At 34.0% G+C, this 27,577-nt stretch overlaps 1 protein-coding gene across 4 annotated transcripts in view; it reads left to right on the top strand.

The window, feature by feature from the left end:
- The window catches only part of LOC145671069 (protein RER1), a 34,523-nt gene extending 7,160 nt beyond the window's left edge, over positions 1-27,363 (top strand). For 2 of the 4 annotated variants that reach the window (XM_081739791.1, XM_081739792.1), the window contains exons 3-7: positions 2,085-2,189; positions 7,100-7,199; positions 11,526-11,740; positions 16,934-17,008; positions 24,965-27,363. In XM_081739791.1, the coding sequence (XP_081595917.1) occupies positions 2,085-2,189; positions 7,100-7,199; positions 11,526-11,740; positions 16,934-17,008; positions 24,965-25,030 (561 nt within the window). In that variant the 3' untranslated portion in view covers positions 25,031-27,363. Of the gene's footprint in view, positions 1-2,084; positions 2,190-7,099; positions 7,200-11,525; positions 11,741-16,933; positions 17,009-17,768; positions 18,010-23,847; positions 23,975-24,964 lie in introns of those variants that run through there. The other 2 variants (XR_014128438.1, XM_081739793.1) reach the window with 2 other exon arrangements.
- Positions 27,364-27,577: the final 214 nt, after the last annotated feature.

Raw genomic sequence — 27,577 nt, 5'->3', positions numbered from 1 at the left:
CCACATATGAACAGAAATAAGTTTGTTTCGCCTTGGTGGTGTTATGCAGCAATCGGGTTATGCTGAAAGGGGTCACATAAGCTTAAAGCGGAATCCAAACGTATTTTCGGCTTACATCCGAGAGAAATTGTCCTCCATTTGAACTCGAAACTGGGACTAATTGGCTTCAAATGCGATACGTCTGCCGACTCACTCACGAAAGACTCCTGATAAAAAATACGTTTTACCGATCCTTACATACTTGTTAATATAGCTGTCAAGAGTCATTTCAGAAGGACAAAAAGATGAACAGTTGCACAAGTGAAACCATTATACAGAATTATATGGACAATTTCAAAGTAGTCTTGAACTATTTCAATCCAAGTTTGTTCGCTACGACTATTATTAGTCCAAGTTAAAGAAATACGACGACTTAATTTGCATATCAGTAAGAAAAAATGAATAAAGATACGAATTATTTGAGTCCACTTTGGCTCTGACCCATTTATACATAAATAGATACCAAACATACTTCTGATTTTAATAAATGCCTCTCGTGGGGTTTGTATGACCCCCCCCCTCCAAAAAAAAAGCAAGTACGGCATTTCGATGTATTTTATCAATAGTAAACATTATTAAAATGAAATAATATTTAGAGTTTTTGATTGCAATTGCATAACAATAAGAATAAACTATAAAAAAATCACAAAAGAAACATCCATAAACTTCCTTATATATATATATATATATATATATATATATATATGCTTTTGTAGTATAATCTCTTTGAGTAATGAATATGAAATTTATATCTGAATATAATACGAATAATATACGGGAGTGAATCGTGATAACCCACAAGTGTGTGTTCATCGAGATTTTACGAACTTACAATTTTACGAACATGTTTCGTTTTTTGGTTTAAACCAGCCAACTCTGTGTATATATATATATATATATATAGAATTGCAGATAAAGAACCATAGATTCCATCATATAACATTTTCGCTATATTTTGACCTTTAGTCTGTGGGTACCATTTTTAGAACACTCGAAATCCGATATATATATATATTACATATTGTGTAATTAATATCATTAACATCAGCTTTATAATTCAGCTTACCTATTTTACATACAGTGAACTCAAACGATCACACCTCTTTACTTTTTCTTTCCAGGCATCTATGTAAAATCTCTTGTACGGTTAATATATCTCGAACTGTTTAATACAGTGTTAAATCCAAATATGTACTTTTGATATCTGACATGATAAATGGAAATCGTGGGTAATAACATGTTAATCAATGCCTAGTGTTAAAATAGTATCTATTGGAAAATGTGGAATCTACCCTACTGGTCTCATATGACATGATGACACGAAGGTGGCTACCTACCCTAACATCTTTATATCTGTTAATTTCCAGTAACACATAAATCAGTCAACACTATATATATATATATATATATATATATATATATATATATATATATATATATATATATATATATAAATATATGTTTCTCTCGTGAGCCAGCGACGTCTGAAGTCCATAACTGTTACACTAAACAAATCCAGAGTTATTACCAAGAAAGATAGAACCAAGAATGTGAAAACAATGTCTGCTGTCTAGTCGAAATCAGTGATGGGTGGTTTATACAAACACTAATGTTACTTTATATTCTATTAATTTACTAACTATTCTATTTACTTCCTATATTCACCATAAATTCTGAAATTTATAGCTATACCAGAATTTTTGGTTATATAGGAACATATTGCAGGTTAGTGAATTAGACTATACTGTAAACAAGTGTTCCTTGCGTTCTATAAGCAGCTGCTATGCTCACAAATGTGATTACAATACGATGAAGCAAAGAAAATAGTTCGCAAGCTTGACGTCTGTACAAATATATGTAAGATGCTTACGGTGTTGCTCTTTACACATGTTTCATTGTAGTATTCCCAGTGAACAACATAGTTTATTTGTTAATTTTAAAATAGCATCTATGTTAAAGTGTCATATATAAATGTTCATAGTTTTCAGTGAAGCTCTTGGAAGTTTGTCAGGTAATTTTTACAATATTGTGTGTTTTTCTTACAGGTATACCAGTCCTATTTGGACTTGTGGACACCACATGCTATTTCCAGATGGGTAGTAACGTTAATCCTTCTATTATTATTTGCCCTTCGCATATTAATTCAACAGGTAAGTGAAGGGATTGTTGATTGTCGCTTGTATTCAAAAATTATACATATACTAATTGTTTGTTTTCATTGAGGACTCCGGAAGGAGTGTTCATCTCGGGTTGGAGCCTATTTTACGGGCGCTTTGGTGAATAGCCGCTTTTTTAACTTTTCTCGCTTTCTGCTACTTTCATTCTATCGATTCATTCGTTACCGTATTTTAAAAATATATATATATTTTTTTTATTTAATTGTAAGATAATTGTTATTGCAATTATTGTGGTATAAACATTTTCAGTCAGACAATAGAACAGTAAATTTCCATTAAATTTACCGTCTTCGGTCCCATATATAATATTTTCCCATATATAATATATAATCTCCCCGACACAAGCATTTGTTTCACTATGTTACAATCATTTACTTTCCAAGTACCATATTGACCTTATTTGTATAGTATTCCGCCCAGTTGTATAAATGTTCAGTGTTGTCCTTGTGTTAGAAAAGAAACATCTTATCTAGTTCTTTTCCATGTGGTAATGTGCCAAGAACCGACGACACGTTGCTACGTTGGATAGCAATAAATATGCGTTGAATTAGGAAAGATGTTAAACGAACATCTCCAGTAACAATAGAAATGCGTCTGCCTACTTCTCTAATAAAATCAAGGCTTGCAGATCCCCAAGCACCACTAGTCTCGATAGCAATTGGAGCAAAAATAAATTTTTCAAGGAGGTTTACCTATACCAATAAATCTATAAATTGTTTGAACTTTGCTATAACTACGTGTCTTCAAATTGAATATCAGCACTACATATGTGCTGAGCTAGTGCATTTGTTTTGTAGAGTCGGTGCTGTTGTGCGTATGTGGTGACACGATGTTGTTCACCACTAAGTTAACTTGGCCGGGGATCCAACCAAGGACCCCATGCACCAGAGGTAAGCGCTCTATCACCGAGCCACCGTTCTCTCGCTTTTGCCTACTTGATTACGATATTCACATATTTTCTTCCTAAAACTTTTGATTTCCAGTGCTATGTCCTTTCATAACCGCCCCAGTTCCGAGAAATTGATCACACCGCCAAGACTTGAACAGTGATAATTTCAGCAGGTGGCCTGGGGAGGATCAATATTTTCGCAGTACTATTTTCATCTCCTTTTTATTCAACATCTTCCCTTCCCCTGGGGCACAATCTTCTGAAATCATCACTAGTCGTGAATGTCATATGATTCTTATTACACACACAGCGGAAGTGTCGTTGCATTTGAATTATTGATTTTGTTTCCGCATACCACCACAGTACGTAGATACTCGTGTTTGAGATCGCCATTTTGGAAAGAATTTACTGTTTCAATGTTACTGTGGCTTTAGAGCCAATTACAATATTAGCACGTAAACTTGACTTTAAGGAGTACTTTTATAATTATCTCGCAGTGGACATGCTGTGTATCATTGATTTAGTGGTTAATATAACCCATTACTAATGAAGTTTTTAATTTATTTCGTTATTCATTATACTTATTCTAATAGTTATTTGTATAATTTATTGCAATGTTATACCCAATGTAAGTATATGTGAACTTGCTAAATAATAAATTTATAACGTATTTACCTAAATGTAACTTGCATTGTTTTTCAAGTTATTACATACAAGACTAAAATACCAACACATTAGAATGCAAATTTAGCCTACAGATTTGGACAAGAATTATTCCAAAATATTTTGGGTTGGTTTACATAAAATCAAGTAAGACATGATGCTATATTTGTTTTTGGCCTACATAGCCCAAAGCAACTATAGGAAAATAATTTTTTGATTTTAAATGTGTTGCGCTGATATATGAGGTATCTGCCGCATTTCCCTATCTAGATCAAGTTTGATATTTATAAACTTATCAATACACAACAGTCTGATTGGTAGACGGTGAAGAATCGAACTTTAGTCTTCTGCTTGGCGAGAGGATGCCCTACCATCGTACTCACATACATGAACCGTGTTATCCAACTTAAAAAGAGTATAACAATGGACTGTTTAATATTTCGTGTATTTTCACCTTTCTTTCTCCTCCTCTCTATTCGTTAATGTGCATGAGTAGAGCCACGATTTTTTGGTTACACGCGAAAACTCGAAATGTATCAGTTTCGTATGAAAATGTTGCGTAACCAAAGTTTTTTTTTTTTCACTATTTGTTAGTAGGCCATATAACGTTCGCGATTAAACGCGGAATTCTGTAGAATTAGCGAAATTTGCAACAAGTCTCGATATTCCACGAAATTTACAAAAAAAAAAAATAAAAAAATCGACAATTTTACGATTTATTCATTACCATTATTTCTCCCTTCTGCATACTTGATCGTGTGTAAACGCTACTAGTTCGTCATTTGTCTACCACAATGAAATATGGGACTGTCGGATGTCTGGTACCAGCCCTTCCTCAGTTTGTCTGTGCTTCTAAACGGCAAAGCAACCGGTACAGTGCCGAAAATCACATCTTTCGATAGAGCATAAGAATTTAAAGATCATGGTTACTACGTTTTTCACGCACGTCAAAAATAGTTATGTGTAAATTTTGTAATATTAGACTAGACTGGAAGCAGTACGATTCATGTGTGAAGCCAAATGAAAGCGAAAACCACAAGATGACGATGATATTTTGTGAAAATGGTGCGAAAAGACAAATATCAGTGGAGGAGTCTCTGAATATTGCAAAAAAGGCAAAGAAGAATACGAAGGAATTTGTTTTTTCATCAGTTCAGGCCTTTGAGAGTTCAAACATTCCATTGTGAGGCTACATTTGTCAAAGGACATTGTGCTTCCACTTCTGACTTGATAACGTGCTTCGAAAACTCCAGCATCCCTTTGGCCCATAAAGTTATTCCAAATGTAAATGAAATTATGTCTGAATATAATTTTGTAGCACAACTTATATTTAAGGAAGAAAGAAAAAAAGTGAGTTAACAGGGTGTCTACTATCATTCCAAAATGAAATTTCGTGACTTTTTCTTTACCAAACAGTAAAATTTCACAACATATTCAAGGGAAAATTTGGGTGCGAATAGGCCGTATTTTCGTGCATGCGATAGAAGCGTGCTTTGCTTGCGATTTGGTAGCGTCTAAAGCCGACCATACATATTTTGGTGGTGAATTTTGACGTTTTTTAGAAGAAGCTTTTACAGTCTATTCTTAAATTTGTACAGATTAAAAAAAAAAAAAAAAAAAAAGTGATCCAAAAGCTAAATTTCTTGACTTTCATGACCGTTTTCTGATCGCGACTTTATCATGACTTTCATGACCGATAGACACCCTGTTGAGTGAAGAGAGAAATAAAAATGGCGAAAAGAAGTTTAAGGAAGTTGGGGTAGTAAGCCGCAACAAACTGGCTAACTTGCTTAAAAAGGATCCAATTTGGCGAGATCTTTAAGGTATTGGCATCATTATTTCATCTTCCCAGATCAAACTTGCAAAACTTGATGGTAAGTTTACTAGCAATGTTTCCCACGAATTTTTGAAATTTTAAATATAGTTACAAAATGAGCTCCAAACGGTATCTACTTATGAAGTGGATAGCGTGGAAGGAGTGTTACGGGATATGTTAGATGAGCATTTAGAAATCGTTGAAAAGTGTCTGCAACTAATGTACACTCATTTCCAAAATTATTGTCGCATACCTATAACTGTCTTCTTGCAAGAATATAATTTGATGATGATTCTGCAGGTTACTTGTAATACTGATACTATGTGTATAATCGGAAAATGTATATTTGTGGTAAATTTCATAGGAAAAGAATTATACATACGAAAATTAGAATGAGTAAAACAAAATGTTGCTAAATGGACAAGAAAGTTTTATTTTCGTTTTATTGTTCTTATTTACTACTCTTTTGACATGAAATTTGCCACATACATGTCTTTGCCGATTATACACATACTAACATAAGAAATATCGAGAGAAATCGTTATCAAATTATATTCCTACAACAATATATTTATAGACATGCGACAATAATTTTGGACATGAGTGTACCTATCAGTTTCGAATGTTGGTGTGGAGAGGGCTCTCTCTTCTTGCGATGACATACATAAAAAAATGCTTACGTGTTATTTGCATAAGTAAACTGTGAACACTAGAGTTGTTATTTTTTTCTATTAATGTCCTCTCTCTCTTTCTCTCTCTCTCTCTCTCTCTCTCTCTCTCTCTCTCTCTGTGTGTGTGTGTGTGTGTGTGTGTGTGTGTATATGCGTGTGTGTGTGTGTATGCGTGCGTGCGTGCGTGCGTGTGTGTGTGTGTGTGTGTTTGTTTGTTTGTTTTTGTTTGTTTGTTTTCAATGAGGATGCTTAGTATTGTTTTTTAAAAACTAAAATATTGTTTAATATAGTCATGCATGAGCCCATGTTACGATGATTGATGAGTGGAAATTAAGGTGAAATAAAAGGTGACTAATTGTAATTGCCAAGGAAAATAGTGTTCATACATTGAATTTTTATTTACCGATTTTATCCCGTTTTACGCATTTTATATCAAAATTACGAATTCTTATTTACCGCAAAATCGTGTCTCTATACATGAGTTTTGGAAGGAAATCTTATACTGCTGTTTGTGTTTTCAGTGTCAGTTATCTTGGTCCCTTATACAGCCAGAAAGCGACTATTTTATATTCTAGACATGTCCAATAGGAGGTTAAAATAAATTTTTGGAAGGTAGTTTCCACGACTATTGTATCTAAACATACTTCGATAGAATTGAAGAACTTCTCCATTTAGAAGGGTTGATCACATAATTCGAACTTAAGCGGACTTCCCGACTACTAAAGGAAAATATTAACTTTTGCTCTCTACCCACTTAGCTGTGTTTTGCCCCCAGAAGTGTATAATTGTAAGAGTGTAGACAGTTAGGTTGTTTGATTAAAAGCTTTCCTTTATTTCTCCACAGGGATGGTACATCGTTACCTATGCTCTTGGAATTTACCATCTAAATCTCTTTATAGCATTTTTATCACCTAAAATAGATCCAGCATTAGCTGATTATGAAGGTAAGAATAAATTCAAATTTTCATTTGTTTGTAAAATAATAGTAATAATGATGGATACCTAAGAGTGCATTTCTGTAATTGTAATCACAGGCAGGAATCGGGTGACTTCGGTTTTTCGTTATGCTACAAATATTGAATAAACTTAGAAGCGGAAATAGTTTTCCCTCGTGGACTGACGTTGAATAAATCAGCGAAAGAGATTGCATATACTTTATAGGTACGAGAAAAATCAATCTTGAATTGTTGGAATAAGTTGAGACAACAACGATGCTTAATTCAAAAATCACACAAAGAAAAAAAGGAGCATAAGTTAAACTAACATATTTATGCTTCCATTGTAAAATATTTAACAATTCCCGAAAGTAATGGAAAAACTAGCACTTGGCATAATAACAGACCCTTATGCTTCAGGCCATCCTTGGCACTTGTGTAAAATCAATTATTATTATTTATTCTCATTGTGTCGCCACAAAATTTTGTCCATAAGTATCGTGCCGCAGCTTCGAGCATTTTGGGAAATATTTGTTCATTGTCTTCATCTGGTGCACTCCTAGCGAATATGTGTTCGCAAGTGTATGGTTCATGAACATTCGATATATATTTAAAAAATGCAATTCTGTTAAAATTCTCTCAGAGAACATTTCAATGTGTACATACTAACGCACTAATGTAAATAAAGAGCAAATAATTATTCCTGAATGGTGCATCAAGGGATATTTTCGTACAATATTTCGTAAACCCCATCGTGTGCTTGCTCTTTTTTTTTCCGAACACAAGAAAGAAATCATGAATTAAGAAGCAGTTCAAGAAGTAATCTGGTTAATTGAACTACATGAATAATCAAACAGTGACATCTGCGAAATGGAAAACTAATATTCTTGAATCAACACACAAGCAACGTTTTTGCTCTTCATATCTCAGAGAAATTTGAAGTCTCCAAGAAGCTTGTGAGCTTAGGAAGTGTATGTCGTAGTAAAACAAGCATTAATGAGCTAATAGAAGGAAACTAACTGATTCTTTTAGAATTCATATAAGATCTGAAGCAACAGTTCGCTTTATCCGTATTGTTCATTAAAAAAAAACATTATAATAAACTGTATGAACAGGCTTGTAATAAACCTTGAAGTGAAATAAAATATTTAGTTTAACTTTTGTGTACCTTATTGTTTACAAAAGGGAACGAATGAAGGCTAACGTAATATAACTGTAACAAGGCGTTAAATTCTTGCAAAAGTGGCACCGCGTAGCGTAGTCGCTAACGCTCGTCTTCGGTGCGAGCGGTCCCGGGTTCGATTCCCGGAGGGGTCACTCGGTCGAAAAAGTGTAACACACTTTTTCAGGCTAGCCACCCTGAATGAGTTTTTCATGGGTTTTCCTCATTCACACTAGGCAAATGCCGGGGTGGTACCTAACTTACAGGTCCAGGCCGCTTCCTTCCTTCCCTTTCCCCGAATTGTGTGCTAGCCGAGGAACATCATCCCTCAAATCGTGACGGGCTAAATGGCCTTAGATGCCGAAAGCCCAGAAATCTAAATCCTAATTCTTGCAAAATTTTCTGGTGTTTCTGGGAAAACAGAATTGTACCCGAAGAGCTTACAGTATTTCCGTAGTAAACATTTTGCAATATTCAGTAAATATATATTTACAAGAATACATTACGATATAATTCTCAATGGAGTGTTTGGTTTAACACTTCACAATTATATCTGTGAGTGGGATGAAAAATGCGAGTGAATGATCACGGAAGAATTCGTGGAATTTAGATATGATAGGAAACGAGAAAACCCCAGGAAAATCAATGATACGTCATTGTCTACTATACCTAGGATCGAACTCTTCACTTCATTGACGAGCGCTGTACCACCACGACATTCTGGCGTAATAAACCGTGTAGCTTTGTGGCTATAATGGCAGTTATTTGGAGTATGATGTAATTGTGCTTTGATAAAACAGAAACTCATACTTCTTGTAACGTTCGATATAATCGAGAACAATACCACCATTTTGGCTGATTATAAGATTTTCCTATCGGATGTAACATTTATTAATGAGAAATTTGTATCGTATGTTTATGAAATCCTCTATTTTAAAATGCTAGATTTATATGTTTGTGGTCAAAAAAGTTTATATGTTTCTGGGCGTTTGTACGTTTGTGGCCAGTCCTTTCGACAGAGAGTTTTCGGGAATCGTAGACTCTAGAAAGATGTCGTTTTCACTGATCGATTGCAAATTTGGTGTAGATTGTTCAGTTCTTATTCAATATTTTTAAAGAAATTGACCATTATTTCTTTATTACATTTTTAGGGAAACACTGAAAGTGTTGAAATTAAAAATAAAAAAAAAAAACTAAAACATCATATCCTACGAATTATACATCCCAACACCACATATTTGTATACAGGGGTTGTATATCTCAGGCGTTTGTTTCTTGGCCAAATGATAATAAAAAACGAAGGTTAACCATTTCTCCAGTCTAAGATGAATCTTAAATGTTTGGAGTGTTTTGCCCAATGAACACCATATATATCGCTGTTATTATATGTAATGTATTTGCTTATTACTGCATGCAAGAAGAAAGAAAACACTGATCATACATGAATTAGAAACTCCAACCGGAAGTAGGCTTAAATCTTGCAAACGTTGCGAGATATCGAATAAATAACCGAAGAAATATCCCCTTTATGATACCCTTTGCCGTTTATTATTATTATTATTAAGACGTCATTCACTTATGTCTCTAAAGGGACATGTACAGATGTTGTGAGGAATGACAAGGAGATTCATGTTCATAAGTGCTTAGAAGAAATGACTCATGTCTGTCCACATTGTATGACTATATTCAGGTGATACAGAGAATTCCAAAGGGGAAATTTCACTCCGGAGAGCGCTGACAGGGCGGGAAGACCACGAACGTCAGAGGAAAATACTTGATGAAGACAGGCGAGTGACCTACTAGCAGATTGAGGATACCAGCAAGTCGTTCGATTTTGCATGATCATTTGCACGTTGGAGAAACTTGGTTGTCTCTGGTTGCCGCAGTCTGACTGAAGAGCAGATAACACGATGTGTGATGTGGTGCTAGGAGATGCTGCAAATGTTTTATAAGGGACAATCTCGAATGTGAACATCGTGACAGAGGGCGAGACTTGGTTGTACTATGATGTGTCTACCAAGACTCAGAACAAAGTTTGGGTCTTTAATGATGAGGATACACTTGTAGCTGTCAGAAAATCTCGATCAGTAAAGGAGAAAATGATAACTGTATTTTTCAAATCTTGTGGAATTTTGGATTGTTCCGTTTTGGATACAAAACTCAGTCACAGCTAAGTGATACACTGAACAGTGCCAACAATGCCTACCTAAATTCATCGAATCTATGAAGAACCTACGACCAAATTCAGGAATGAACACCTGGTTTCCCCATCACGAAAATGTTCTAGCACACCGCGCGAAAGCTTGCACCAAATATTTGACCACTACAGGAATATGAGGGATGTCCTAGAGGGTATGGTGGCGGGAAAGAGAGGGAAGGGGCGAAGGAAACTACAATTAATGGATGATATAAAAACAGTAAGATCATACGTAAAGACGAAGAGGTTAGCCGAGGACCGTGGAGCATGGAAACTTCTCAGCTGCTGCAAATGACTTTCCAGTAAGGGCAGAATACCTATAATGATGATAGCACTGAAACTTCTTGAGCACCCTCCTCACAGTCTATACCTTACTCCCTGTAACTGCATTGTTCTCGTATGTGAAAATGAAACCGAAAGAGATACGGTTTTCCAGTGATGAGGATCCTCTGAGGGCTTGGGAGAGCGATTGTGCCTTACTCTCTTGTGAAACTTGGCAGATCTAGTTTAACGATTAGTGGATGATAGAGGGGCGTATTAAATGTGATGGAAATTATTTTGAGTAAATAAAACTATATAGCAAAACTTTCCTATTACCCTTTGTACATACATAGTAGATGAGGATTCTCCTGGATGGAAAAACTACAGTTGCTTTCTAACATTATAAAGGACTTGGAAATTTGTAGATCATGAGCAGCAATACCTGAAAAAATCAGGGAATTTGTGCGTGCTAAAGTAGTAGGAACCCTGATCATGATACTTGTAAGTGTCTGATTACTTTAAAGCCTTCTTTGTATTCTGAAAAAATAATTAAAAACATGTTGTTTGTCCTTTTCTTCTGAGAAATTTACTGCATGTAATTTTATTTTAAGGTCGTTAAAAGTTTTTAATGCACAGAAAGTTATTTTGAAATGTTATACGTTAGAAATGTATAATTGTTTGTTATTGTTATTATTATTATTTATTTGTTTTCTAGATGAAGGTCCAGAATTACCAACAAAGGCAAATGAAGAATTTCGGCCTTTTATCAGAAGATTACCAGAATTCAAATTTTGGTATTCCGTTACAAAAAGTACAATCATAGCGATGATTTGTACATTTTTTGACTGCTTTAACATCCCTGTCTTTTGGCCAATTTTAGTAATGTATTTCATTACATTGTTCTGTGTCACAATGAAAAGACAAATTAAGGTAAGTGTTTTGTTATAATAATTATATATATAATTATTACAATATTTATTTTCATCTGGTTGTCAGGTAGACTGTAACAGAAGACATTGTATTTACGATTAACTGTATATTTTGAGCCTGTTAATTTGTGTTGTGCCTGAAGTCAGGTTCATGCAAGATGCAAATTCTACAGGCCATAAAACTCTCCATGGCCAGAATATCTCGGAATTTGCGCGAAACAAAAAAATGTGGCCATACAGATGAAAATATATCTCAAAACAATATCATGCCGTGTTCACGATGATTTTAGAATGAGTGCTTATCACCGTAGAATACGATAGCTGGAAGTTCGATGGAAGTAGCTACGATTAGCTACTTTCGATGAAAGTAGAAAGGTTTGTATTTTTGTCGTTTTCTTTCACAAATTGACTTAAGAGCATCAATATTTTGCGAACTACAGTAGCTGTACTTTGCTTCATACCAGGCAACTCACTGCTTGCTGTTGTGAGGGACTGCAGAGACGAGCATTTCCTCTCTTGATTATTTCCGCATGTCCACGATACTTCCCAAAAGGTAACTGCTGCTACATCATTCATATTCTTGCAACCACAATCCGTAACCTCTAGTTTAGCAAGAAAAGAACTTTGTGCGCATGTCTACTTTGCAACCATTTGATACAGAAGTCTTGAAAATTGACAGTTTCCGCAGGTTTTCCAAAATACTTCAATTTGTAGCCCCAATCTTGTAGCAACACTACAGCATTGCTAATGTCTGGAGTTTCCTGGTTCTCAAAATCCTTATTAATGCCATGGACGTTCCATGCCAATAAATGTTTCATGAAATATCTTTTAGAAACGTTGTAGTTTTTTGAAATCTACATCCTCGAGTGAATCCATTATACTGTCCTATGGAACAGCAACACACTTATCTAATTGCTAAACACACTCAGCTTTGCTCCCAAGAGAAAATAATAAAAAGATTTCGATGAGCCGGTACACTGTGAAGGTCAAAGTCAAATCTGTTCTTAGGAATCCTACAATTGCCAAAATGATAGAATTTATGCGCGAAACTATAAAGAAGCTTCTGGAGTTTCTCCCAGGCAAAGACGCCATTATGAGCTTTCAGTTATACTATGGTGGGTATAAGTTACAATAGGGTTTTTTTCTGTAAACAAGAGATAAAAACATGGGTAAAGCTGTATCAGCAAAATGTATTACTGTTAGACAGTGGTGAAACTCCATAAGAGCAGTCTTTATAAAAGTAGACATTGGGTTTACGATAGGATTTTGCTTCCCCACATAAGCCAAAATAACACAAAAATGTCTCGCGAATAATGCAGTCGAGTTCATTAATTGTCCCGATTGTGGGCTGAGAGTCCAGACTTGAATCCACTGGACTATCCAGGTACGAATTTCGCTAGATTATCACTTGTAGCATGAATTGGAGAGGATAATCTGTACTAAACGTCACGCTAAGGTACAATTTCTAAAACGCTACCATGTCCGAGTTGTGAAGCTATTTTCTCTGCGAATGGTGTAAATATTATAGACGCGTGACCTGACCATTTGAAGGTTAATTTGAATACTATGCATTAGTGATTCTCACTTTATTGTGCTCTGATGAATAAAAAATATGGCGAAGTTAATTTCTTTAGCCTCATTATTTCTATAGATATGATCTTGTATATAAGGGACAAATTTTATGACAGTACTGTGGATAGCATTATAATCACAGTTGAGTCCTATAGCAAGCTCTTGGATCGTTATTTGCCTGTCCACATGAATCAATCAAGAGTCGTAAGATTTGCTTCAGTGTTAAAAGTTGAGGGTCTCCCACTACGTAGTTTTGTCTTCAATACTGGTTTTCCATGCTTCAAAGGTCTTCATCTACTTCTTACATCGCTCTGCTCGATCGTTTCTTTGTGCATCTATTCCAGTATAGTGTAGAAACTGACAGCACGTTCTTTATAGTTCACATCTGTTATTTACCTGCAATGAAATTTAAAAACGCTCGAATGCGTGTACAAGGGAAGCTTTATTCAGTTCGAATGATTTGTATTTATTGATAACAAAACAATTAGTTGTTCCATTACTTTCGGTACAATCCTCATGATTCTATCAACTTTCACGTTGGACATACCGTTACTATAATGGGACATGCACGTAATTAAGACTGATGAAGATGTAAGTTAATATCAAAACTGTTTCAACATTCGAAAAGAAAATCAGTAGTAGAGAAATGTTCAATTTGGAATCTGTCAGTATAGCATTTTCTTTTTGCGACAACTGTTCCATTTGGTCTCACATATGGCTTACGTTGTCTCGAAGGCCTGACGTTTTGTTCTTTAGGTGTCTAGTGGATCCTCAGGAACACACATTAACTTCGAACTACACAGTATATTACTAGAGACGCCATAGAATTTACAACAAAGACTATGTGCACGTGATACTTTTCTTTTATGTTGAAATAAAATGCCCCAGTGGGCTTCACTTCCCTCGCATAGCAAGATGCAAGAACACAATTTTATTGTCAAAAATCATATCATAAGGAAAAGTGGTGCTTTTCTTAAATTCTGCTTTTCCGACTTTTCTCAATTGTTTCGGCTGTAGTGATGCGTTCATGAATGATACATCTAATTATAAAACCTGTGCTCACCCTAAAGCACTCAGATGGTAAATTTTATTGTGAATTTATCGGCAAAGAATTATTGCCTTCATCAGCATGGATCCTTTAAAACAATTAACGTTGCTGGATGAACTGTTGATTATCTATTACTCCAAAAATAACTAATGCACTTTCAGAACTTCTATGTATATAATTTTTGTGCAAATACGTCGATCTCATATATACTGTAAACGAACATGTTTTCTGTAAAGCTAGAGGTTACTAATTAATGAAACGTTGATTTCAAGTGTCACTGGTTTTACTTTTGTTCCATTTTCACCTCACTGGTAATCGGTCTTGCTTTAAGAAAACTTAAAAATTGGAAATCCGTGCGGTAAAAGCTTAATTCTTATCATTACTTATGGTTCATAGATAACGATTTCTTGAATTATATTCCTTAATTAAGTGGGGGGAAAATGGGTAATCAGTAACGTAGTTTATCAAGTAACTTTTATTTTCTTAAGAATCCATGCTGAAGAAGGCAATAACTCTTTGCTGAAACGTTCAAGGTGAGATTTATTACTTGTGTGTTTTTGGGTGGATACAGTTTCAGTTAGTATTTAATATGTATCCTGTAAATAAAATGGGACGTCTAGTTGTTTCACAGCATTGGCTAGTTAGTATTCTTTATGTTAGGCCCTATTGTTTGTAATTGGAATGACGAAAGAAAAGTAATGATAGTAAATAATTTGTGCACCTATTATCTTCTAAATTATATTCTATAGATATGTCATGGTTCGCAACCATGGATATTTAAATAGATTGTGTGCTGTTCCTATGCGCGATTTCAGCAGTTTATAGATGTCTTGTAATGGTGTTTTTTGATATGTACTATATATATATATATATATATATATATATATATATATATATATATATATATATAATATATGGTGTTTCAAAACAACACCGACAACGTTCGGGAGGTGATTCCTGATACCAAGATAAGACAAAAAGCATAGATCAACCTGGGTGCACAAATGCTTTCTTTCGGAGTTACAGGCTGCCGAAAACATGAAAAAATGAACTTCAAAGGTCCATAGCTCCAAAATTATGGGACTACTGTAATCGAATCCTGACTTTATTCGAATCCTAGTATGTGTCCTATCCAAATAACAGTATTTCAGAATCCTGCGGTACTTCCGCAATAATTTTTATAGAGGTAGTTGGTGAATACTTGAAATTACATGCCCCTACCCAAACTCCCTCTATAAAAATTGTTGCGTGAGTACCTTAGGATTCTGAAACATGGATATTTAGATAGGACATATAATAGTTTTTAAGTGAAGTCTTGACCCGACAACGGTAGGTTCCATAGTTTTGGAGCTATGGGCTTTTAAAGTTCATTTTTTCATGTTTTCGGCAGCCCGTAACTCCGAAAGGAAGCACTTATGCACCCAGGTTGGTCTATACTTTTTGCCTTAGCTTGATGTCAGGAATGACCTCCCAAACGTTGTCGGTGTTTTTTTGAAACTATATATATATATATATATATATATATATATATATATATTTGGTGTTAATGAACTACACCGACGAACTTTTAAGAGGTGATTCCTTACATCAAAACAAGAGAAAAAGTTCATATGGACCTATGGGAAAAAGTGCATAGTTTCAGAGCTAGGGCTGTTCAAAATCACGAATCAACAGGTTCTATTTCGAATTCGAGAAAGTGTGGATGGTGGTCCTTATCAGCATAAAGAGGAATGCGCAATCCAAAACTGCATGTTTCATCAATGTTCAATGGGTGTGCAAAGTATTCTCTGAAGGGTGAAATTCGCAGATGTGCCGTCTACCGAATCTTGAGATATGCTCTGACTTTATGAGTGGTCCAAAGTAGGCAAAATATAAGCCTTAACAGCAGTGAAGACCGAATCCTTTTGCAGTATGTCGGAAGTATTAAGGACCGTCAGCAGCACGGTCTCTCGTATTCGGAACAAAGCGTGCTGCGATGTTTTCTTTCACGCTTATAAGTGAAAAAACGTATAATATACCGTGAGGAAATACATCGCAGCACACGTTATTCCAAACACACAAACCCGTGGAGCTGCCGGTTCCTAACACTTCCGACTTCTCTCCGAAACATTGAGTGTCTATTGTTGCCAAGGCTTACCTCTTGCCTACTTTGGAGCACCTTAAGATCAGGGCATATCTGAAAAAAAACTGTTGAGAGCATATCTGAGAATTACACCCTGTTGGGAATACTCTCACACCCACTGAAAATTAATTAAATATGCACTTTTGGATTGTGTATGTGTGACTTCCTTTACGCTGATTAGGACCACCATCCACAGTTTCTCGAATATGAAATAGGGCCTGTTGAAATTTAGCTTTTTCTCGATTTTGGACAGCCCTAGCTCTGAAACTATGAACTTCTTCCCATAGGTTCATGTGAACTTTTTCTCTTATTTTGATGTAAGGAATCACTTCTTACAGTTTGTCGGTATAGTTCATTAACACCCTGTAGATAGGTAGCTAGCTACATAGATAGATATAATCTGACAATGCGTAAATTGTAACTTATTTATTTATTTATTTATTCTTTTACAGCATATGATCAAGTATAAATATTTACCATTTACTCACGGGAAACCCAAATATCGAGGACATGAAGATACTGGAAAGGTGATTAGCACTAAGTGACATTAAATTCAAAAACTTTAAAATAACCCCTTGTATGTAGTAAAGCAAAGTTTCCCAAAGTAATAAGTTTCACTTGCATCAGAACAGATTAATTTTTCATCATTCTTAATCATCACTCTTTGAAATATAATCGGTAAACAACAAGCTTTTCAACATGTTGTTGATAGCTTGTGTTTTGGTTATGTTGGAGAGAATTTTTTTGTTATACTGTATGTTTTTCGTACAGTGTATATCATATTTACGCAGATGTGTTTCTTCTGAGTGTCTGGAAAGACAAGTTTTTATGCATGTGAGGCTACTTCTGTTTATATAATGAATATACTAAAAAGTTGATTGTTGTGTGGATAATGCATGAAATCAGTAATGAATTCGCATTAGAAAAATGAAAAAAAAAAAAAAAAAACTTGTACAGTCCATATATTTCATCTCAGCAGTTGAAACTAATAAAACAAAGTGATTTTTCATGAATTTTCAAACGATAAAGGTGCATGTGACGTTTCAAGAAAATTTTATCGACAAAAGTTCCTTTGTTTGAAGTTGTTTTTTAAAATGATTTTTTTGGTAATCAAACAAAAAGGCAAAGGGAAGTAGGGAGAATAAATAGATTTGAAAGGAAATCGTGTCATGTGTGTGTTGAAGACGTTTTGGAGCACTTGTATTGTATGTTACGTAGGTTAGTTGTGACGGCTTTAAAGAAAAAAGGAATAAAGCTAATTTATTTACTGTGGAAATTGTATTACAGGAACTGCAGATGTAAGTTCCATCTCTAAAACATCAAAATTGGTTGTGGTATTTGTTGCGATCACATTGAATGAAGTCTGGAAGGATAGCAGTTTGTTTCTTATTACCTAAATCGTTTTCGAAAAGAACGAAAGTAAAAACTTTGAATTGTTTACACCCAATGTAACTTATTTGTATAGAGAAGTAAATGTGCGACCTGGTAATTTGAATACGTATGTAATAAATATCAAATTTATTATTTACTTCTAGTTTCTTTGCAGTCTATATAACCCGATCAGTTGAACAAAAACTATGTTTACTTAAGTGCAATTTCACATCCGATAGTCTATTTACCGCTTATAGAGGTGTTCTGATTCCGATCTCGCTAGACAAAGGACAAAATCATCTTTATTAAAGGCTAGTATTGCTTTCCTTTTTATCCTGAAATCCAGAAGTAGAAACTTCAATAAAGCTTTAAGCATATCCTTGCAGTGACTTAAACGTCTTACTAACTTAAACACACGGAGGATAGCTGCCTTGACCTTATCACCCTTAGTGCGGGAATCCTTGGTTCATTCTCAATGGGAATAAATTGACTTGGATTCGATGTTAAACTGTAGAGTACACATCCTATATAAACTCCGTGCTGAAGAGGAACATTCTACTTGTGGTCACACACACGGAAGGTTCCATAATTTATATCTCTGTTTTTGCTCCTTGCTAATATCTAGGGAAGGCCAGAAACCTTTACTTGTTTGCTCCACAAGACAGAATTAAATCAAAAGTCATGTCGAACATAGGAATAATATTCAATTACGACCATTAAAATGAGCGGAGGTGTTAAATTACGACCATTATACAAAAATGGGTTTCGCGCTGGAGTTAATTCTGTTCGTATCTTACATTAAACTGGTGTCCCTTTTATTTATTTAAAATGGTGCGGGTGTTCCAGTCCAACAAATGAAATTGCTGCAAAAGGCTCCTGATTTAACTTCAGGGTATATAGAGTATAACATGTCCATTGGTTTTCTCTTACTTGACTCTTACCAAGTCTGTCATCATTATTCACTTGGATCAGGTCATGAATATAAAACATTAAATTACACATATGTTGGTAATGTTGATTTTGACTTTATGCTATAAAACAATCCTTGACGTTTTCATGAAGAGTTTCATAGAAGTTGAATGCATAACAAAAATTGTATGTCTGGTTATATTTTTTAATCATTACTATTAAATTATATCTTGCATATACTTAATTTAAAACTGTTTATTTTGATTGGCTTACTCGCTTCAGGTTGTCGTTCCAAGAAGTTTAGTTTTTAGAGTATTGTGCAACATTCTAAATTTTGCAAAATGAATTTTCGTTTACAATACAACAATTATATGGTATATCTTTACGTAAATGTTGTTATAAATATGTGGCTAATTGAAATTGACTTGGAATTTCCGTGAGTGTTTCTCTTATGAAATCAGTATAGAGCAATAAAGCACACTTAGATACAATTGATATAGAAACCACATTGGAATAAACGATCCTTTTGTTATCTTTTTAAAAGTTGAAATTAGGACTCCTACAATATATATATATATATATATATATATATACTAGCAGCGTTCACCCCGCTTCGCTGCGGTCACCCCGGAACGCAATAAACTTTGTTACTTAGATAATTTTTACTTTTTCGCTTTCAAGTGATATGATAAAAACCATAGAAGATTGCAGTAAATCTTAACATTATATCGCCTGTCATTTATGTTAACCCGCCCCGCTTCGCTGCGGTCATCCCGGTGCTGGCATATTGTAAAAGTGTCTGTAAAAATAAGCAAATCAATTAAAAAATTTTAAACAGAAGATTCAAGCTATTTTCCGCTGTATATCGCCTGTCATTTATGTTAACCCGCCGAGTGACACGGTCATGCGGGTTGCATATAAATACGTTTATTTTTACCTATGATGAACTAATAACAAAGGATTTGTACGTTATGGACACTTGAATGGTCAATTATCTCAAGACACTGGTAATTAAAAATTAAAGTGATATGATAAAAACCATCTAGGGTCCAAATCCTAATAACCCCCCAAAAATGAAAGAAATTGGTTCAGCCGTATTAGCGTGATGAGCGGACAAAATTTTGTACGTTCTCTTTTATATATATAGATATATATATATATATATATATATATATATATATATATATATATATATATATATAATACACAAAAAAAAGTGTCTCGAAATATTGGACATCCTACAGTTTTCAGATCTCGTGTTTTATTCATTTACAACAAGTAAATTAGGAGCTCTGACACTACTATCTATATATGGTAGTTAGGGCGTGTGACCAGTATAAAGATCATTATAGTTCGTTGACCTGTTGTAGTGGAGCTTTTTTTTTTTTTTTTTTTTTTTTTTTTTTTTTTTTTTTTTTTTTTTTTTTTTTGCGAAACAGAAAATTGTAAGCACATGAATTACGATTATATAAAACTAATTGCACATAAATCATGAGAAACTAGTATGTAATACGTCTTCACGTTGGAGTGAATATACAGCGCTTTTCAGATGAGAAACTACATAAATAGTAACCAATGTTACGCGATGTTGAGCGTAGTGTTGCCGGATTAGAATCCTTTTTCTCTTCTTTCTTCTTCATCCAGCGTTATGACAAATGAATTGACAGTATTATTCATAATGTCAAGACTTATACTCACAAGGAACACGGTGGCTCAGTAACAGAGCAACAGAGCGCTCACCTCTGGTGCAAGAGGTCGTTGGTTCGATCCCGGCCACGCGAATTTATGGTTGACAAAATCTTGTCCGTGGGTTTTCTCGGGGCTCTTCTGTGTCTCCTCGTACTGTTACTCCACCAATTATTTTATAATCATTCACTTTCATTAATCATCCGTTTTCTTTAGCTTACAGTACATAACCGTGGGACGTAACACTGAAAATTTCGTTTCATTGTGTTATACCAATAAAATTTAGTATTTTTATTATGCTTATTGTGCGTGTTACAATATAAATGTGAACTAAATTTAATTACTTATTATTTATTCCACTTGAATTGATAAAGACCCGACGTTTGTGTCATCTTATTATCAGCATTGTCTGGGATAGTTTGCATTTGTCTCTGTCTGAGCCAGTGTCTTACATTTATTATAATGGGTTCCGAATTTAGTTACTCGCTGTTTCGTGAAATCTTCCTCTCGTAACTTTTCTCCATGTTATACACAGGATGATCTCCAGTCTTCATATTACATGTGGGTAGTTTCCTCGTTAATTAGTGTTAGAATTGCTTGCCTCCCTGTAGAAGACGGCCGTTATGCACGACATTAATGAAATGAGATCCAAAACCTCTATTTAGACGTTTATAGAAATTCAGTTGTTGTCTTTTCTTTATCTAATGTATATTTTCTTTTGTTTTCTTTTTTTATTTAGTATAAACATTGAAAATAATTCTTGTAACCAAAAAGAATAAAAGAAAAAGATTATAACGAGTTCATTTTCATAAGACATTTTTCTATAACTTACGGGAACAAAATATGAACTACACGTAGTAAGAAAGAAGCGAAGGACATATTTATAAAATCAAAAGCCTGAGTTCCAGCTCCCATCATATCGGCTTTCCTAACTTCTACGTGTCTGATAACAGTAGAGTTTATTTCGTGTGCAATATTTTATGATATTAATTAGATGCCTGGACTTTTGTTCATTAGTTTTTGAGGTCTTTATATTGAGTAGAAAGGATGGTAGAGGGGGAAAATGAATTATAAAATAGCAGACGTAAAGCGAAGCGAAGAAAGAATTCATTGGCTACACGAATATAGAAATGTTTATTTTAAAAATATTTTCCAAAAGAAACAGGATCTTATTCCTTCCTTAAACTACATTTGTAAGACATGCAGTTTCCTATGCATCTAATAACAGATGGAGCCTAACTATGATATTTTGTTTACTTTACGATAATAAAACTGTGATCTATTTCCTGTGGAAAGGAAGTATTGCGAGACCCAACTTATGCTAAAGATTTTCATAATTTTTTCATATAAAAATATTTAAAATACTGTATCGTGTCAATCAGTTGACATAGAAACATGCGGTTTGCACGTATTTGTTGGTAATTCGTTTTCCATTTGCCAGAGTGAGAAATTGATATGCCAATACATTTCTAGTTAGCACATCTGATATTAACAACATTCGCTATAGTTCGAAAAATCAGTAATACCTGCTGCTAATTAATAAAATTGATAATATAGTGCAGGTCCAATTGGACTGAATAGAAAGTTCACTCAAAGTGACTGGACTTTCATTAAAAACTCCAGACAACTTATTATATGAAAAGAGCTGTAAATGCACTGATGTGTGCATTTTTCTTATCATCTGAGGATTTTTTTTTTTCTTATCGGAGAGAAACAGAATTCTCAGCAAGACCTTAACGAGATTTGAAAAATATATACAGAAGCATTCTAAAACTACGAGCATGAGTATTTTCAACCTCTATAGAAGAAAAAAATGAAAATTAGTTTTTCGTTGGAATAAAGAAAACAAAGGAAGAAAAAAAATAGAAAACTAATTGATTCAACTACAAATTGACTCTCAACCAAGACTTGATGCAAGGAAATCTGTAGTATACTCATGGCATGTGTTAAAAATTGAATTCTCGCAGGTTTCATTTTTCTTCAATTGTTACTTAATATGCAAGATTTTGTTATCAAAATGGATTATAAGTTAATCTTTTTATGGTACGAGAATATGCAATGAAGTCAGCTCCAAACGAAAACTGCTTTGGTTAAATTTTCCAAGTTCTCATCGTTTTTATGTGCAGATGTAATATTTGTAAACTCTAAGTTACTGCAATGGACAAACTCCTGCTTGTGAGATAAGGTATTTGATAACTCGCAAGTACATAATCCTTAATTACGCATCAATAATGTTAAAGTATTTTTAACGTTGTTTTCTGTTGTTGGTTTAAATTTTGTGGGGACCTACCCATTACGGTGAAATCTAAACCATCGCAATAAGTTCAAATTTCAAAGCTTTCCCACCGGGTATCAAAGCCGGGATCCGACCCGCCAAAGACGTGTGCTCTAGCCACTAGACTAACAGGGAAAGCTTTAAGTTTATACTAGAATTAAATAAACTATATTAGTGTTTCTGTGAGCCAATATTTTATTTGTGATAGATTTTGTGCTTAGTTGCCAGATGCCAATTATTGACACTGGTACGCGTACAAAGTATTTACATTATAACAATTATTTTTTAAGAAACTGATTAAATTATTTCCATTATCAATAAACATTTACCCTACACCACGAACTCCATTCCTGTTTAAGATTCTATTTTCATTATATTTCAGACATCTCTGTGATCAAGATCCCATGCAAGAGCGATCACTATAATTCCACTCAAAATAATGTTCTTTGTCCTGTAAAGGGAAAACAGCCCCCAATTATTCCAGAAACCATACACATTGTCAATTAAATTCAACACTTAAAAAAGGGGCGCGGTGGCTCATTGGTAGTGTGTTCACCTTCGGTGCTTGGGTCCCTGGTTCGATCCCAGCTCGCGCCGTGTGGACTTTGTGGTGGATAAACATCGTGCTCGTGGGTTTTCTCGGGGTTCTCCCGTTTCCTCCCACTTTCTTCATTCCACCATTTCATTCATTCTCATCACCGTCTCCTTTAGCCTAACCGGCATAAACGTGGGACGTAAAACTCAAAGATTTCATTTCATTTCAACACTTGAAAATTTTAATTAATTCTCTTTCTTGAATTAATTCTTATCCATGAATTGTTATCGTAATATATTTTAAAATCACTTATCATACAAGTCCACATTGAGCAAACTATAAATTTTTATGGTGGTTAATTCTCGGCGTGTTAGCAGCTCTTCATAGAACTTATAATCACTATCTATTGTAATTTTCACTTCGTTTCAGTGTCGTTATGTGTCCTTTAAAACTAATTGTATTGTTTATTAACATCCTTTTAAAGCACCTCTTCCTAAACTAAAGTGATTGGATTGATATTTACAAGTGTTGAATTTAATTGATAATGTGTCTAGTTTTTGAAATACTTGGGGATTGTTCTCTCTTTACAGGACAAGAAACATTATTTTGAATGAAATTATAATGATAGTCTTAGCTCCCTGCGTGGGATCATGGTTACAGAGATGACCGAAATATAGTGGAAATAATGTTAAACACGAATGGAGTTTGTAATGCAGGGTATGTGTTTATTTAGAAAAATGCACCCCAGAGCATGTTTCAGTAATGTATCTATTGTTACTATTATTATACTATATTATTGATTTGACGTAAGAGGGCTTAAGGCAAGGAATTCTTGATTTTTAAAGTCGGTCAATTCAAGCTTTTTTGTTTCGATGGTGTCCCTATGTAATATATATATATTATTTTTAAGCTGAAAAGTTCTGTACCCAGGTGCAATCAGAAGCAAATCATTATGAGAATGCGGTAGGCTATTGTTACATTAGGATAAGAGTCATATAAGGGCTTTGAGAAACGAAAGTCTTTCTGTGCCATTTTCACTTCCACTGGGACTACGTTATCTGAATAATCGTAGTTCAGAGTAAAGGTAGTCACTGTCTACAACAAAGGATTGCCTTCCTGAAGTTTTGCAGACAAGTTTACGCAGTCTTCCTCTACTTTCATCTGCCATAATGTGCAGTTTCCTGATCTCAAACAGAAAATTATTATCGCCATTGATACTTTTCCTAAATGGCCTAACTGTTTCCTCCAAATCGTAGGGCCATTCGAACATGATGTCTGGGGCAACGCCCCATTTGTTCCATCCAAGGTACTGCCTTGGCATAAGTGTTATAAAAATATAGTATTAATTTACAAAAGAGCCATACGTGTTTTCTGTAGTTGTATGTGTATTTCTATGTTGCTTTCATTTGACAGTATTTTTTAAATAACATTTCAGAAGGTATTATATATGTATATGTCTACTAAATTGACAAACCAATAATAGTACATGTTAGTGTCGTGAACTTAAGTAATCTTTGACACTCATTTTAAGTTTTCATTAATTATTTTCTTTTGAAAGTCTGAAAATTAAAATCTGTGTGTTTTCCTTCCGCGGTACGTTGTTTCTTTTATGTATCGGTATTTTATTTATTTGTTTAGTTTCTTTACTGTTGAAAAGAAATCGGAATTTCTACAGTTTATAAAAGAGATACGTGTTTTTCTGAATAGGTTGTTGACGTGAATTCACAAACACCTAAAACATCAGAAAGCGAGAAAAAAGAAATGATAGTTTAGTGGAGCAAAGCCGGATGGGAAATGGATACCTTCCACGAGGAAACAAGCATCTCACAGTGTGATCCAAAGAAAAAGGATGATTTGTGCGTATGTAATTTCGTATGTGTATATAGGTAACAAATGAACTTTTTTGAGTGCTTGAAATTGCAGTGGAAAGTAAATTGCCTGTGCAAAATTCAATTAATTCAACTAAAATAATGAAAGAAAATCGTGCGAAAGATGGAACAGATACAGTGTGATATAGAATTAAGTTGATGTGAAGTTTCTAGTTTTGAGTGTCGTTTTCAAAAAAAAATGAATGAAATCTAAAATTACAGTTGATGACAATACGAGCGCGTTTTCTACATCCTTATTATATGCACCTCTTATCATTTCATAGAAAAGTCAAAAAATCATACAAACTTGTTCAGTCTTCTTTATCGAATCATGACATTTCACCATTATTTCCCAGTACTTAAGCAGTCGGATTTAAAATAGTTGCTTTTAATTTTTGGAATAAGTGCAGTATTATAGTCGATATTCATTCAACGGTTATTGCAGTACAAACTGTACCGACAAACTTCGAAAACGATAGTTCCTCTAAAAATACGAAGAAGAGTTCTGATCAATATCAGTCTTTAAACATAGCCTTACAAAGATAGTTGTCAAAAGTGTGGATAAATCACTTGTAATGCCAGTTGGCTTAATTATGGGACGTAGCAAAGGGGGTTTAACAAATTATACTGAGCTACTAAGATCGAGCGCAACGTGTGCAACGAATTTTGTAGTAGTAGTAAGGGAATCGGGAAGCGTTTTCAAGCGACTCTCTCTCATAATAGGCTGCTTCTATCTAAATAAAGATTAAACTTCTTAAATGTTGTGTTACTGCCAACACTACTGTCCCTTTGTACTCCATAGTGAACATATTTTCTTGTGTGTTATCTAACACAACAAATCTCAAATTGTTCGGTAGTTTACAACTTTCATCTTGAAATAAAAGTTATAATGTCTTAATGGCATACTAACAAAATATTGCCGTTTATAAAGTAAACTTCCAAAATTCGAACACTCACTATCAGTCATTAACTAAACATGTTAAATACTAGTTAAAAGTTAACGTCTCGATAAAAGTACTAAACGTTTTATCAACTTTTATCATTCAAAAGGAGATCATACAATTCAATTAGGAGTACGGATTTTTTTTTAGTTATTGGTTTAAAAATACTTACTCCTCCTCCAAAATCCACCTTTATCCTCCAAATTCTTATATTTTGTTTTAAAACTTATAATAAACGTCAAGTTTTTGCCAACAGTTCTCAAGATTGTCACGACCTAAGTAATTTGGAAGGAATTGAGTGTTTACTCAAAGAATTTTATATTTCAATTAGTCTATCAAGTTTTTCACTTCAAAACTTCTTCCGTTGTCCCGATTTTTAAGTTTCGCAATCTTGTGAAACATTGATACCGTATATTTAATTAGTAAATAATTTGACGAAATACTTTCAAAATAGATGCTTTAAAAAGCATTTATCTCTACTTTTGGTGGCTTATATCTTCGTAAGCACACGTTTTCGACCGATACGTACTAGAACTCATCAATATAGACGTACTGTTGATTCTGATAGTTCATCGGCGAAGTTCGTATACTTGTTAGTTAAATCCGTAAACCGAACTAGGTTTCTTTTTTAAAATTGCCAAAATACATCAAACTTACTAAACTCATCTGGTGCCTTTACCAGTTTCGGAGATATAAAAAAGAACAGAGCTTAGCAAACTTCTGAACTACGTAAGAATTGGTCAGGAGAAATTGAAATTGATATCTATGTAAAACAATTGTCATAATAACTGAATAGTAAATGCTGAAGTGACTTTGTTAAGCCTGCTTTTTTGTTGTTGCAGAGTACGTAAATCGTGTGGATCTATTTAGTAAATTGTGTTATTGTTTTATGATAAGGAAATTGTGTGCTGTACATTACAGAAAAAGGTATTAAATATTAGCAATGATTTTTTTAAAAGAAAAGCGATAACGAAGAAGGTAACTTGATTGTCGTCGAATTAAAAAAAAAAAAAAAAAAAAAAAGACTAACACATTGTTATACCTAAATAACTCGAAATCAACCTTACAACATGAAAGAAAGCCCATGTATATTCAATATGTACATATTATTCAGAAATTAAGAATTTTCACAATATTTTTAAGTATTTACAGTTAATATATGAGAAAATATTGATAAAATATATTTCGAAAGAAAATGTATTAAATACAGAATATACAATTTAAACATGATTTTTTATTTTACCTCATACGTTGTAACAATTAATTCGTTATGCCAATAAAGTGCAAGTTATTCGTACTGTAGTGTACTCATCATTTTACAATTTATGTAATAGTGATGAAAAAATTTAAACTTAGAAGAAATATTTAATTCAAACCAAGTCCTACATTTATATACTCATATATGTCTGAAGAAATACCTATGAAATAAAGTAAATAAACAGTCTTCCCTCACTTGCACATGCTCTGTAACTAGTTATTACAATATATTGATTACATTACTTGCAGAGCTA

This window comes from Thermobia domestica, chromosome 15 (genome assembly GCF_964235325.1).
Source record: "Thermobia domestica chromosome 15, izTheDome1.hap1.1, whole genome shotgun sequence".
NCBI lineage: Eukaryota > Metazoa > Arthropoda > Insecta > Zygentoma > Lepismatidae > Thermobia > Thermobia domestica.
The sequence above is the reverse complement of the archived record's forward strand: the minus strand, read 5'-3'. Positions and strand labels throughout refer to the sequence as shown.